The 13,139-nt window shown below is 38.8% G+C and overlaps 1 protein-coding gene across 1 annotated transcript in view; it reads right to left on the bottom strand.

The window, feature by feature from the left end:
* Positions 1-13,139, bottom strand: part of abi1a (abl-interactor 1a) — a 56,574-nt gene that overhangs the window by 31,876 nt on the left and 11,559 nt on the right. Inside the window, 1 exon segment of the mRNA XM_058764667.1 lies at positions 9,482-9,649. Coding sequence (XP_058620650.1) covers positions 9,482-9,649 — 168 coding nt within the window.

A 13,139-nucleotide genomic window follows, 5' to 3' on the forward strand; every position in this document is an offset into this window, starting at 1 on the left:
GGAAACTGTTGCACTACAGAATATATTTGAGCCACTTCTGGATATGAGTGTGTTGACATTAATAACATTTGACCTGACATAGCACACAGTCATGCTATTACTGCATTTATTTACAGCAAGCATATGAACATTTTAAGTAGACGCTGTCAGCACTTCAGTCAGTACTAGGTTCTACTGAAGACTCAATGACTTTTTGTTTTTGACAGAAACAAAAGGAAAACATTACTCTTTGTATTCATATTAGTTTCATATGATTTCAAAGAAAGAAAACTTTTGTACTATTTTTAAGTATAAATCAAAATACAATTGTGGTTAAAAAAAAATACATTTTTTAAAAATGTCATGTGGTGTTACAAACAAGTCAAAAGTAATAAAATGTGTTAAAATCATTCTCTAATAATCAATCACTCAAAAAAAAAAAAAAAACACTGAAATCAAATCATTGTAAATATTTAAGTCATTATTATAGTTCAGTATTTTTCAATGTGAAGTATATTTGAAATGTACAAATACAGCTTTTAAATGAATTAAATTTAGTGAATTTTCCAATTGCATTGTGGAGAATATACAGGCAAAACGAGAGATGCATTCATACAGGTCAGACGGACAGTTTCACTTCAGCTTTTGACAGGAAAAAAAAAAAAAAAAAGTTGTTTCAGCAGTTTAACGAAGCGACCCCAGGGGTGGCATGGCTTCCGGAAAAGCCAGCTATGCACAAACAGACAGAAGCGTTGCACATATCTTTAGAGGAGGGCTGAGTAACAGTGGCCTGCAGCACACACCCTAAGCAACACACACACACAAACAAAACCATTTTGTTTGGTTGTCAATAAGACTTCCATGCCAGATTTTAATAATAGCGCAAAACCACACGATTATTTCTGAAATGAGAACGGACCACACCCATATGTTTTTTTTTTAAATTATTATTATTATTTTATTCTTCTCTACTGTAACAATTGAAGCTCCACAGCAGGCTAAATAACATGTGAATCATAATTTGTAGCTAATAATCAATACAACGCAGGAGAAAACGAACCATGCGTGTAGCACAACTCTTTGTTGCATATCCAGCACTAAACGGAAACACTTGTTGATTAAAAGCGAGGACGCAGTTCAGTTAGTTTAGACTGCAGCTCACTAACAACATTACGAGCACAGCTGAAGGGTGAGGACAGGCGCTCCCTTCACAGATTTACGGCTGTGTTATGCTCCATCTGGCTTTGGCTTCTCTCCGACAGGGTAACCGCGAGCATCTGAGGGCTGCTATCTCAACAGCGAGCCAGATGAACGCTTGCTGTAAGTAATATGAATGAGGAGCCAGCCTCTTCAAAACTGAGCCTTTACTTGGCAGAAACTGGTTGAAAAAAAAGTCTAAGAGTATATGGTTGCATATTACAAAAGAAAAAAAAGTTCAAATCAACCTCATGCACGACAAAGTTGAAGCAGCATCTACGTACGCACAAGAAAGATAAAAGTGCAAAATCATATCAGGTCTACTAAAAATGGACTTCATGTGGACTACATGAATCTAAACTTTCTGATTACTATAAAAAAACTATTGGACATAATATTCTGATAAGAAGGATTTGAGCTTTCCAACAGTGGACAGCTAAGACTAGTGTAATCTGCTGAGACAAATATAATCTCTTGTCGCTCCTGTGTGAAAATAATTTGAATGCACAAGGTTAACATGTCCAGATTGGACACAATCAAGTAAATAACACGAGTGAGGTTGAAGAATCGACAGAGGATAAAAGAGATTGACAGGCAGACGTAACTACACACCAAAAGTCTTAGCAGAACTATCGATAGTCAAATACTTCACAACAGTCCTATTTGTTAATTAACCAGCTGACTAGCGGCCATAAATCAATGCCATAATAAGACAGCGAACATGCATTAAGAAAGTCATTTTTGGGGTCTATTTAAATGCCATTTTGATTTCAAGTGCCCTGAGAGGAACAAGAGTCACCTACCAATGTTGGCCTTAAACAAATCAGTTTTTAATTTCAGTTTTGGCACTAAAATTTGTATGGAAAAAGAGTCATATTTCACCTGTTCGACTACTGAAAGTGTCAATATTGGGACAATATCAAAACAGTATTATGACAACCTTGTGACAAACTTCATAGTGGTTCTTCTCAGCTGACTGACCTCATTGACTGAGAGAGAGAGAGAGAGCGAGAGCGAGAGAGACTGAGAGAGACAGAGACAGAGACAGAGAGAGAGCGCGCGAGAGCGAGAGCAAGAGCGAGAGCGAGAGCGAGAGCGAGAGAGAGAGCGCGAGAGAGATTCCGTTCTTTTACTAAGAGCTACTATAAACTATGCTTTACCCTCAATATCTCTCTTTTCTTCTATTTGGCAATAGTCATATGATTTGTGTGCAAATTGCATAAGAGGCTTCCATTCCAGAATCAAATCACTGTAGTCAACATCAGGTTATGTGGACGTATAAAAAGCACCCCAATGTATGGAACTTTTGTGCGCTTTGTTTGCAAAATGGATTGAAGTTATTCCACTGGGAAAAGCACTGGACAGTTATAGAATTGCTCTCTGTATCGCTAACGATTAAGAAGATAAGAAGTTGTGTGTACTATTGTGTAAGAGACTTGTAGGTTGTGTGGGAAACATGTTCCAACTGAGATCCAGTCGGTCATGGGGCTGGGAAAAAAAAAAAAAAAATGAACATGATTGATAGCTCCTACATAAATTGTCACAGTTCACATCATTTCATTCCAAAATGACACATTTTGGCCATACTTTATTGTCAGGAAACACAGGGGAGGCAGGTCTTTCCTACAATCTTATATCTAGAGCTCCATTTCCTGTTTGTATGAAACTCATCTGCCAAGAGCACACCAAGGGAGACGTCAGGAGAGATGAAGACAGAGAGACAGAAAGAATTTGCAGTCTGTCTTGCTAACTCAAAGTGTAAGGCTAACTATTTGCATATCACATGCAACATCCAAGTTTCCAGAACCTCCCTACATGGCATACATTCTGCAGTCCCATTAATTATAAACTTGCAGTTTGTGAATAGAGATGTAGCACAAAACCGAGCTTTAACCTCATAATTCCACAGCGTTTCAAGGAATACAGAAGTATTTCTACATTCTAGACAACTCGGAACATGGAATTCTCTCACTTCCTAATTGAAAATACTCATGGATAGACATGCAACTTTTAAAGTTGGGAAAGATCAATCAAACCCAACTTTAGTGAAAAACAGGAAATGGTAGAAGTTGTGCAGTCCTCGATACTGGACCATATTTTTATGGTTTTGGAGTTGTCATGGACTTGGGAGCAATTGGATTTAGACTCGAGATGCTGCAGATACGTTTTATGGTCTGTGGAAGTTTGCTTGTCACTGATGCAAAACCAAGCTCCATTCACCCCAAAGGAAAGCATGTTTACACTGTCTGAATCATTCAGACCCTCTTCAGGTCTAGACTTGGACTCAAATGAGCTGGTCTGGAACGCAGCATGACGGAAACTCCTTGAGACTGAAAATGGTTGTGCAGAAGATGAGCATCTTACTTCATTTCTGATGAAACATTACAAAGACGCAACTTTTTCCTTTGGAAAAATTGTTACTTATGAATCGTGCAAACAAGGAACATGTATTAAGACAGGGGTCAATTTGGATGTCATGTCGACTTCAAGTGCCCTGAGAGGAACCTATCATTGTGAATTAATGGGAGACCATAGATGCTTATGGGATACGCATGGAATCATTTCCAAGAACACTGCACTTAGAGCTGCCTTTAATTAGTTACCTCTGTAGCTCATCAGAGATGCAACAGACAGACACGGATTTACTCGCAGCTATGAAGAGGGAAAACAGCAAAACGAGACTCCTTGTGTTCTGCCAAGTCTTCGGCCGGCCAGACAAAGCGCTGACTGTTCACAGTCTCTTAGAAGCCACTTCATGTGCTGGTCTAGGTAGCAGCACTTCAGCCTCCCACGCTCAGGGTCAGGGCCGGCTCCAACACGACATATCCGTGATAACACGACTCAAAACATTCAGTGTGGAGCTGTGATAAAAACAGTGAACTCCAGGCTTGGCTTGCTGGACCATTAGTCTGCTGCACTGATGTTCTAATCTAATTTGGCCACATGCTGGCAGTGCGGTCTGTCTAATAGGCAGTCAGAGGAAGCGGGAACAGTGAGAAATGCTGTAAAGATGGGAACATCCTCTGTCAGCAAAGCTCTGGGTGTGCCTCTGCCGAGAGATTAGAGCCACTTTATAGCCATTAGTCACCTTCCAGTGGAATAGAGCAGTCACGACTGATCTGCAGCAAATAGCACTGAGACTACAGGATTACGGTTTGTTTTAGGAACTACTACTATTTACGGAGATGACTAGATGTTTCTCACAGACAGAGTCTTTTTGAGAATCATTTTGTCTGGAATCAGTCTCTTAAACCATGACAATTCTGCTCCTGAAGGGCCACTATCCTGCAGAGTTTAGCTCACACATCTACCCGGAAGTTTCTAGTGATCCTAAAGACCTGGTTCAGGTGTGTTTGAGGACATAACTAAACTCTGCTGGAAGGTGGACCTCCAGAAACAGGACCAGACACCTGAATTTCGCTCAACTAACTATACACAACACGCAAGTTGCCACTAACCGGTTATGCAGTGTGCAGTAGTAATGGACAATGACGCATGATGTCATGGGGCGCAAATCCTGTGCAATAAAACCTGCAATTTAGTATTTAGATTCATCTTTTCCAAACTTTGTGGAAGTTTAGATACTTGCTTGAGGGTTTTTTTTTTTTTGCGTGTGGAATTGGCAGCAAGCAAAGCATGGCACTCCACCTCTGTTTTCTGTAGAGTGATTCAGAATACTGATGCATCAGTGAACAACTTTTTCCTCCACCTTTAGTACAACATGCTATGACAGAAAGCCAGCTCACAGCCAGTACCCTGTTTTTAACATAACCGTCCTATTATTCCCATCTCCATCTTTGGAGAGAATCATGATTGACACTGTAAGTGGAGGCTGTGTGAAAAGAGAACAGGCCTCTGTTGACCATCTTAATAAGCCTGTCTTAGAGCCATTCATAAAGCTCACTACCATTCCCAGACACACATATGAATGGAGACGAGACCTGAAAATACGTTCCACTGTACGCCGATTAATCCCATCAACATCTGCCGATTAAAGCTCTAATGTGATTGGCAGATTATATCAGTCTAGTAATTCTGGGTTTAGTGCTTCACTGAAGGCAGTGTTTGTGCTACGAGGGTGAGAAAGACAGAACTGGTGTTTATCGAATAAGACCTTTAGATGGTTGAAGGTCTTGTTGACAATGTCATAAGAAGTTGAACTTTTCCACAATTCTGAGTGATGGACAAGAAATGAACCCTCAAAAACGCCAACAAACCATATTTCAAACATGGGAGTTGTATTTTTTAAGTTGTTTTCAAAAGCCTAGTGAGATATACCTACTGCCACTGCTGCATACAGCAATATTATGCTACTTTCAAAAACACCTTATTGCATGTATCCTTTGTGGACAATTCAATACCAGATTGCATTGTGATGAGCTCAGTAAAAAAGACTAAACATATAGGTCTACATTTAGTCAATCAGCGGGGGAAAAAAAAAAAATAAATATAAATATATATATATATAAAAACATTGGCTATTTTACCCAATTGCTGAGTGTTTTAAGTTTTTTTTATTTATTATTTTTTTTTTTTAGAGCAACAGACCACTAGCGTAGCAACATGCTAACATAAAACTGTATTTAAATTAATTGTAAGTTGAATAGCTTTCTACATAAGGGGGCATTTAAATGGCATCATTTAAAATAAAAACTGAAAACTTTAACAATGTTTTTAGGTCCTGAAAATGCAAACTTTTAAGTTTCTGAAAATTATAATATTGTCTCTACGCAAACGCAAATTTGTAAAACCAGTGGCGTCATACTCATGCATATTATGTGTTCAGTCTATAGGTATGTGCGCAGGTGCGTAATGTTTCTTTACAAAGTGGCATCGCCACCTACTGGTAGGACTGCACGATAAATCCAAATGAAATAGAAAATCGCGATTAGACCGAAGCTGCGATTGTCATGGGTAGCTTTCAGTAGGGATGCAGCGATTTACCGGTTTTACGATTAACCGCGCTTTAAAACGTCACGGTTAATTAATCGTAAAGGCTCCGCTACACCGAGTGTTTCTGTTGTATGGAATGGAACTGTTGAAACATGAGCAAAACGAAAACAAAGTTACACTAGCGGTGCACCAGCTTAAAATGCCGTGTTTATCAGAGACACGGAGGCTACTAGATTAACTATGACAGAGGAACCAAACAGCGATCCTTTATTTCCACCAGAGAAATGACTGAATTCGATAGTGTGGGACCATTTTAAATTTGGGTACATCAATATTGCCGTAAAAATCGCTGTTAAAGAGTGAATACATAAGGGATAATGCACAGCTAGCCAACCTGTTCTGGCTGTGCAATAAACGATTTTAATGCACGACGTGAAGGCAAGGACCACCTGACGCGGCGTTCGTTAGCTCGAACATTCTGCCGCTTCAGAGATGAAATAGTGCAGTGAGAGAGGCGGCGGCGTGTGTGAAGCGCGCAGTCAGCGGAGGCTCGCGGCGGAGCCAGGCGCGAGTATAAACGAGGCTTTAGCCTACCTGCATCTGCGTCACTACAAACAATGAAGATTTGAGTTTAGTTATTTAAACAGTCATTTTACCCCTCTTTGCTGATTAATATAATGTAGCGATCCAGTATCTAAGCTATTTTATTAATGAAAGTCGCTGGGCAGCGTTGATAACACGTTTCTGTCCTCCTAAATGTTTGTGGGCAGCTCGATCTCGATCTCACAAACCAAAATAATAGACATGATTTTCTCAGGCCTTATGTAAAATCAGATGAATAAAGATTATTAAAATGAATAAGTATTGATGACAGTTGATTACAATAATAGTTTAGTTTATTCCCTCATTAGTAACAGTGTCCTCTGTGGGATAAATAAAGTTAATATTAGTCATATATTAATAATACTTCATTAATATTGTGATTTATCATCCCTGTTATAGTATTATTCATAAGTCAATTTATTTTTCACCATCTTTCCAAGTTCTGTACCTCAGGTCCAAAAGAAATGTAGAAAGAATGAAATGAAAACACCAAATACATTTATTTTCAAAGGAAATACTGACATGGATATTTACAGAGCAGAGGTCACCTTTTTAATTCCAATAGGAGAGATGGACTTTTTTTTCTTTAGTATTATTATTTTGTGCTGTATTATTGGTTACTGTGTTATTTCTGTTTCAAAAGGCAGCAATAAATAACACTTTAATATCTAAAGAGTGTTTATGTGATTTTATGTTGTGAAATTAATAAATGCATAATAATCGTAATAATCGTGAAACCGTGATTATTCCTCAGACTATAATCGTACCAACAAAATCTATAATCGTTGCATCCCTAGCTTTCAGTGAAGCACGGTTCTGTGCTCAGTAGTAAATTTCCATCCGAAGGCCAGAGGGCGCTTTTGTGTGGAAACTCCAAATACGCCTTGCAGAAGAAACCCCGGAAATGCCTATAAACATAGCTGGATAAACAGAAGATTTAATTGCTTTTATTGATTCAACGAGACTAATAAACACACAACTATGTCAATATATGGTTTATCTGAGTTATTATTATTCTAATTTTCATTATAATAAAGTACATTTTCAATGCAATGCTTTTATCACTGCTTAGAATACTATGAAATATGTTGCGTGCCTTATTCTGTGTAAAAGAAGCCACATCATCTCACAGAAGGATTTATTTCAAACTAACGTTATGAAGGGAGTTTGGAGTAAAAACGTGTTATTAAATGTGGTATTTTCATGTGCTTTCAGATGGAGCAGCATTTACTACACAGAGCTAGTGGTGCAACGGATCACAAAACTCACGGATCGGATCATACTATGGATTTTGAGTCACGGATCGGATCATTATTCGGATCAGCAAAAAAAAAAAAGTTTGCTTTTCATTAATTACTAAATGTTTACTTTAAGTACTTCTATACCCCAGCAGAAACTACTAGCTTAACTACTGAAGTCAGTAATAAAACAAGGGCAATTACAAGCATAGATGAACAGCCTACAACATAAAATTATAAATAAAGACAGTAAAAGTAGTATCAAGGTGCAGAAATGTAAAAATTAAGTGTAAAACAACACAATAATGCTTACTGCATAAGTTAAATACAGATGATTAACAGGCAGAAGCAGGTGTTATTGGCTGCTGTCTCTTTAAGACTAAATGCACGGACATAATACTTACACACATCCAGTTTCTTTCTCAGCTGTATACGTTAACTTAAGACATAACCGACTGTGTTTACCAGAATACTTGCCAAAACGGGTATTTTAACATAACTTTGTGTTTATGTATCCATCCGTTGAGGCGTTGTCTGAAACACAGTATCTGAATCGCGCATCTCTCTCTCTCACTCTGCGTGTGCACGCTAGCAACTGAGCACAGAAAACGGTGCGTGAGTCCCGATTCGACTTTAGCAAAACATGTGCAAATTATAAACTTTCACTCTATGATGGTTAAACTTCCGTGGATCCATGAATCACATGCGTGCTGAACCGTGGGGACTGGTCTGTACGGATCACGGATCACCTACGATCCGTTGCACCCCTACACAGAGCCGTAGTTCACAGAGAAGCTACGCAAACAGCTGTCATAATCGTGAACTATTTCTTCAATTTCATAATCGTGCAATTATATCGTCTTTTTTTTCTGTAGCTTGTCAGAGAACTATGGCTGTGTGTAGCAAATGCTGCTCCATCTGAAAGCAGGTGATGGAGATTTACTACTAATCACAGAAACGGCTTTACTGACAAGATGTGCATGACAATCGCATTCGATTAATCGTGCAGCCCTACCTACTGGCCTGGCATGCATAATACAGAGATAGTCATTTTCTATCAGATCTATGGGTCATTTTGTTGTCATATGTATGCAAAACTTTTCAAAAATGCAAAGGAAAAATGTTTTCGTTTTTAGTACATCATTGGTGTTTATACAGTTACCTAGTGTCACTTATCACAGCTGTCTTATGGCCATAGTTGCAGGCCTTTTTAATGACACCCGCAACTAGTGGGTTTGACAGAAGCCTGTAGCAACCAAAAGCACCATATGAAAGTGGTAAGATTTGCACATGAACTCCATGGGAGAGTTTTACGTCTCCACAATGACCAAATTAACTATAGAGATGCATATATACGAAGAAGAAAGAGAAACGGGGTACAAAAGAGGCGACCCGAAAAAGAGACAGATATTAACTAGTCAGTCACTGTGAGAGAGAGAGACAGACAGACATTCATTCACATGGAGACAGTCCTTAAAGAACCAACTAATGAAATCTCTAGACAGACAAGGACAAAGCAAGGGAAATGAGATGGAGAGAGAGAGATATATTAAAAAGCGAAAGTATCTGACCTGAGATATGTGGTTGATGGAAGACTCCATCCTGCGCAGCTGCGAGGCCTGGATATCCAACAACTGCAGAACATTGTTGGCTAAGGCATTGATCTGATAGGCCACACTTGCCAGAGACTGGGTGGTGTAGGCTTTGGTCTCCTCCAAGGCTTTCCTCTTATCCTGTGCCTGCAGGTCAAGGTCAGAAAAACACCTTAATTCACATTTTCACAATAACAGCGTTCACTTCAACAGTCTCAGCCAGACCTCCTACAAACTGCCCACGGACTGTCTCATATATAAACAAAAATAGCTGGGTAAAATCGTTCCTATCTGCCTGGTTTCAATGCAACTTCTAGAAGACAAACTGTGCATGTTTTTAATCAGACTGGGGAAAACAGCTACATTTACAGGGTAACAAGTTGTTACAGTAAGCAAAGCAATGGTCAAGTCACTGGATTTGATAAAATTTGCAATTTATTTAGTTTGTGAGCAAACAAAATATTCAATCAAAACTGTAAAATAGGTGTTATTTTCAGGGCCATGTTGGTACATATCTGAATTAGTTTCACACATTTGAAATCATCGGAAGTGTAAACATTTTCCTTTCTCACATGCTACATTGTTGTTTATTAAACTGCTTCATTGTAAAGCAGTCTTCTGCTGTGGTATCTTCAATTTCCCGTCAAGGGGAATTGCCTGACTGCCAAGAAAAATATATGCATACCTTTTATATTGTTATTTTATACATTTTTCTAATTTTACAAAGTTCTAAAATATTTTAGAATTAGAAATAGATTTTGAGTTGAGTTTTCTTTTTTTTTTTTTATTATTTGAGGATGCCCCACAGATGCTCAATAGGGTTTAGGTCTGGAGACATGCTTGATCAGTCCATCACCTTTACCCTCAGCTTCTTTAGCAAGGCAGTGGTCGTCTTGGAGGTGTGTTTGGGGTCGTTATCGTGTTGGAATACTGCCCTGCGGCCCAGTCTCTGAAGGGAGGGGATCATGCGCTGCTTCAGTATGTCACAGTGCATGTTGGCATTCATGGTTCCCTCAATGAACTGTAGCTCCCCAGTGCCTGCAGCACTCATGCAGCCCCAGACCATGACACTCCCACCACTATGCTTGACTGTAGGCAAGACACACTTGTCTTTATACTCCTCACCTGGTTGCCGCCACACCAAATAAGTTTATCTTGGTCTCACCAGACCACAGGACATGGTTCCAGTAATCCATGTCCTTAGTCTGCTTGTCTTCAGCAAACTGTTTGCGGGCTTTCTTGTGCACCATCTTTAGAAGAGGCTTCCTTCTGGGACGACAGCCATGCAGACCAATTTGATGCAGTGTGTGGCGTATGGTCTGAGCACTGACAGGCTGAACCCCACCCCTTCAACCTCTGCAGCAATGCTGGCAGCACTCATACGTCTATTTCCCAAACACAACCTCTGGATATGACGCTGAGCACGTGCACTCAACTTCTTTGGTCGACCATGGCGAGGCCTGTTCTGAGTGGAACCTGTCCTGTTAAACCGCTGTATGGTCTTGGCCACCGTGTTGCAGCTCAGTTTCAGGGTCTTGGCAATCTTCTTATAGCCTACACCATCTTTATGTAGAGCAACAATTATTTTTTTCAGATCCTCAGAGAGTTCTTTGCCATGAGGTGCCATGTTGAACTTCCAGTGACCAGTATGAGAGAGTGAGAGCGATAACACCAAATTTAACACACCTGCTCCCCATTCAGATCTGAGACCTTGTAACACTAACGAGCCATATGACACCGGGGAGACAAAATGGCTAATTGGGCCCAATTTGGACATTTTCACTTAGGGGTGTACTCACTTTTGTGGCCAGCGGTTTAGACATTAATGGCTGTGTGTTATTTTTTTGTTATTATTAAAAGTTTAAAAGTTATTATTTTGAGGGGACAGCAAAGTGTAATTTCTTCAGTGTTGTCACATGAAAAGATATAATAAAATATTTACAAAAATGTGAGGGGTGTAGTCACTTTTGTGAGATTCTGTATGTATGCATGTATGTATATATATGTTTGCAATAATAATAATGCATTTTATGTTTTTATATGTTATAATTATATGTATTTATTTAGTATTGTCTGTCAAAGGCTGAAATAAAACAAAGTTACTTGTATTTTAGTTCTTTATATACGTTATAGTTATCTTTATACAAAACAACGTATTGCAGAAAAAAATTGGTCTTATCTTTAACCTACATTGTGGATGCTACCTTAAATGAAGTCTGAACAACAAAACTGTTCTGAAACAAACAGAATGAAAAAAAAAAAAAAAACCTGCATTAACCACAACCACACAGAAACGAAACTCTTGTTCTTTTAATTGTGGTATTTTCTCAGTTCTCCATTTGGCCTACCTCTGTGGTACACCGAGATATCATTGAGGTAAACAATCTGTCATGCAAGACCTTCTGTGAAAAGACATCAAAACCCGATACATGTGCAGGTAAAACATTACTAAAGCACCTGCAGTGAGGAGGAAACCATGGTCTGCATTTTGACAATGCAGTCTTATAAGGAAATTAATCATATTTAATAAAATATCGGATCAACAGAGGAAAGATTTAGTTTTATCACATATAAAAAAATTTTGGAACGGAAAATATGGGCCAGATGTATTGTAGAGTTCCTGCCTGAAAGAATGAAGAAGTGCTTCCTCCAGAGAGTGATAAAAACAGCAGCAGCAGTTTGTTAGAGAAGACATTCTGTTTGTATTAAACACATGAACATACACAAGAAGACATTTGCACATGGGGACTACAGCTCCACTGTAGGTATTCCCCATTGCAAATTATGTGGTGAAGGTATGCAATAATATTGTTGTACAGATGTTCCACTGAAACATGGAGCAGAGCTGTTCTTCGGTCAAAAGTCAGGCTATTTTTAGCGAGTGTTTGGCAAGAGAAATGGACATTGTTACACTAGAGATATACATCCCAGAGTTTGCTTTAAAAAGAGTGGAATTCACACATAAAGGTTGAAAATAAGTGTGTGTTCATCTTGCCTATACAGTAGTTCAGGACGCTCAGCTGAAAACCAACAAAAAGCTGAACATTTTAAACCCTGTCCACAAGTCAGAAGATGGTGCTATAATGGTGCTATACAAGATGTGTGAATAGGATCCAACATTCTGTAAAGACAATTTAAAAGGACTGAATGTGCCATAAAGGCAGGTTGTAATCTCATATCTCTTAAACAGAACATTTGGTCCATTTCCAGTCTGGATGTACGGTACTATTATCAGACTCTGTTGTAATTCTGGTTTATAGCTGTTCGGTTGATTGAATTTTCCCTATGATGCGTCTGCAAATCTCATAGTCCACATCCGGCTAACAGAAATGTACATGTGTAACGCGGATAAAAGGATTTTTTGATGTTTTCAAGAAAATGTCAGTGGTGCTTGCTAGGGCTGTCATGATTATGAAATTTGGCTGACGATTAATTGTGTTTTTTATGGCTTTCATTATACAATTGTGATTAATTTAAGGGTTCCGTAAATAATTATGATGTTATCTTTTAATCTTTCTTTAGTTATTATGTTGCAGTGTAAAATTACACAGAGTATTCCAAATTCTAAGAATCGGCCAATACCGATCCAACACCAGCGCTATTTTGTTTTATTTTTTTCCTACACCACAGAATATCA

Source organism: Onychostoma macrolepis, chromosome 24, assembly GCF_012432095.1.
Source record: "Onychostoma macrolepis isolate SWU-2019 chromosome 24, ASM1243209v1, whole genome shotgun sequence".
NCBI lineage: Eukaryota > Metazoa > Chordata > Actinopteri > Cypriniformes > Cyprinidae > Onychostoma > Onychostoma macrolepis.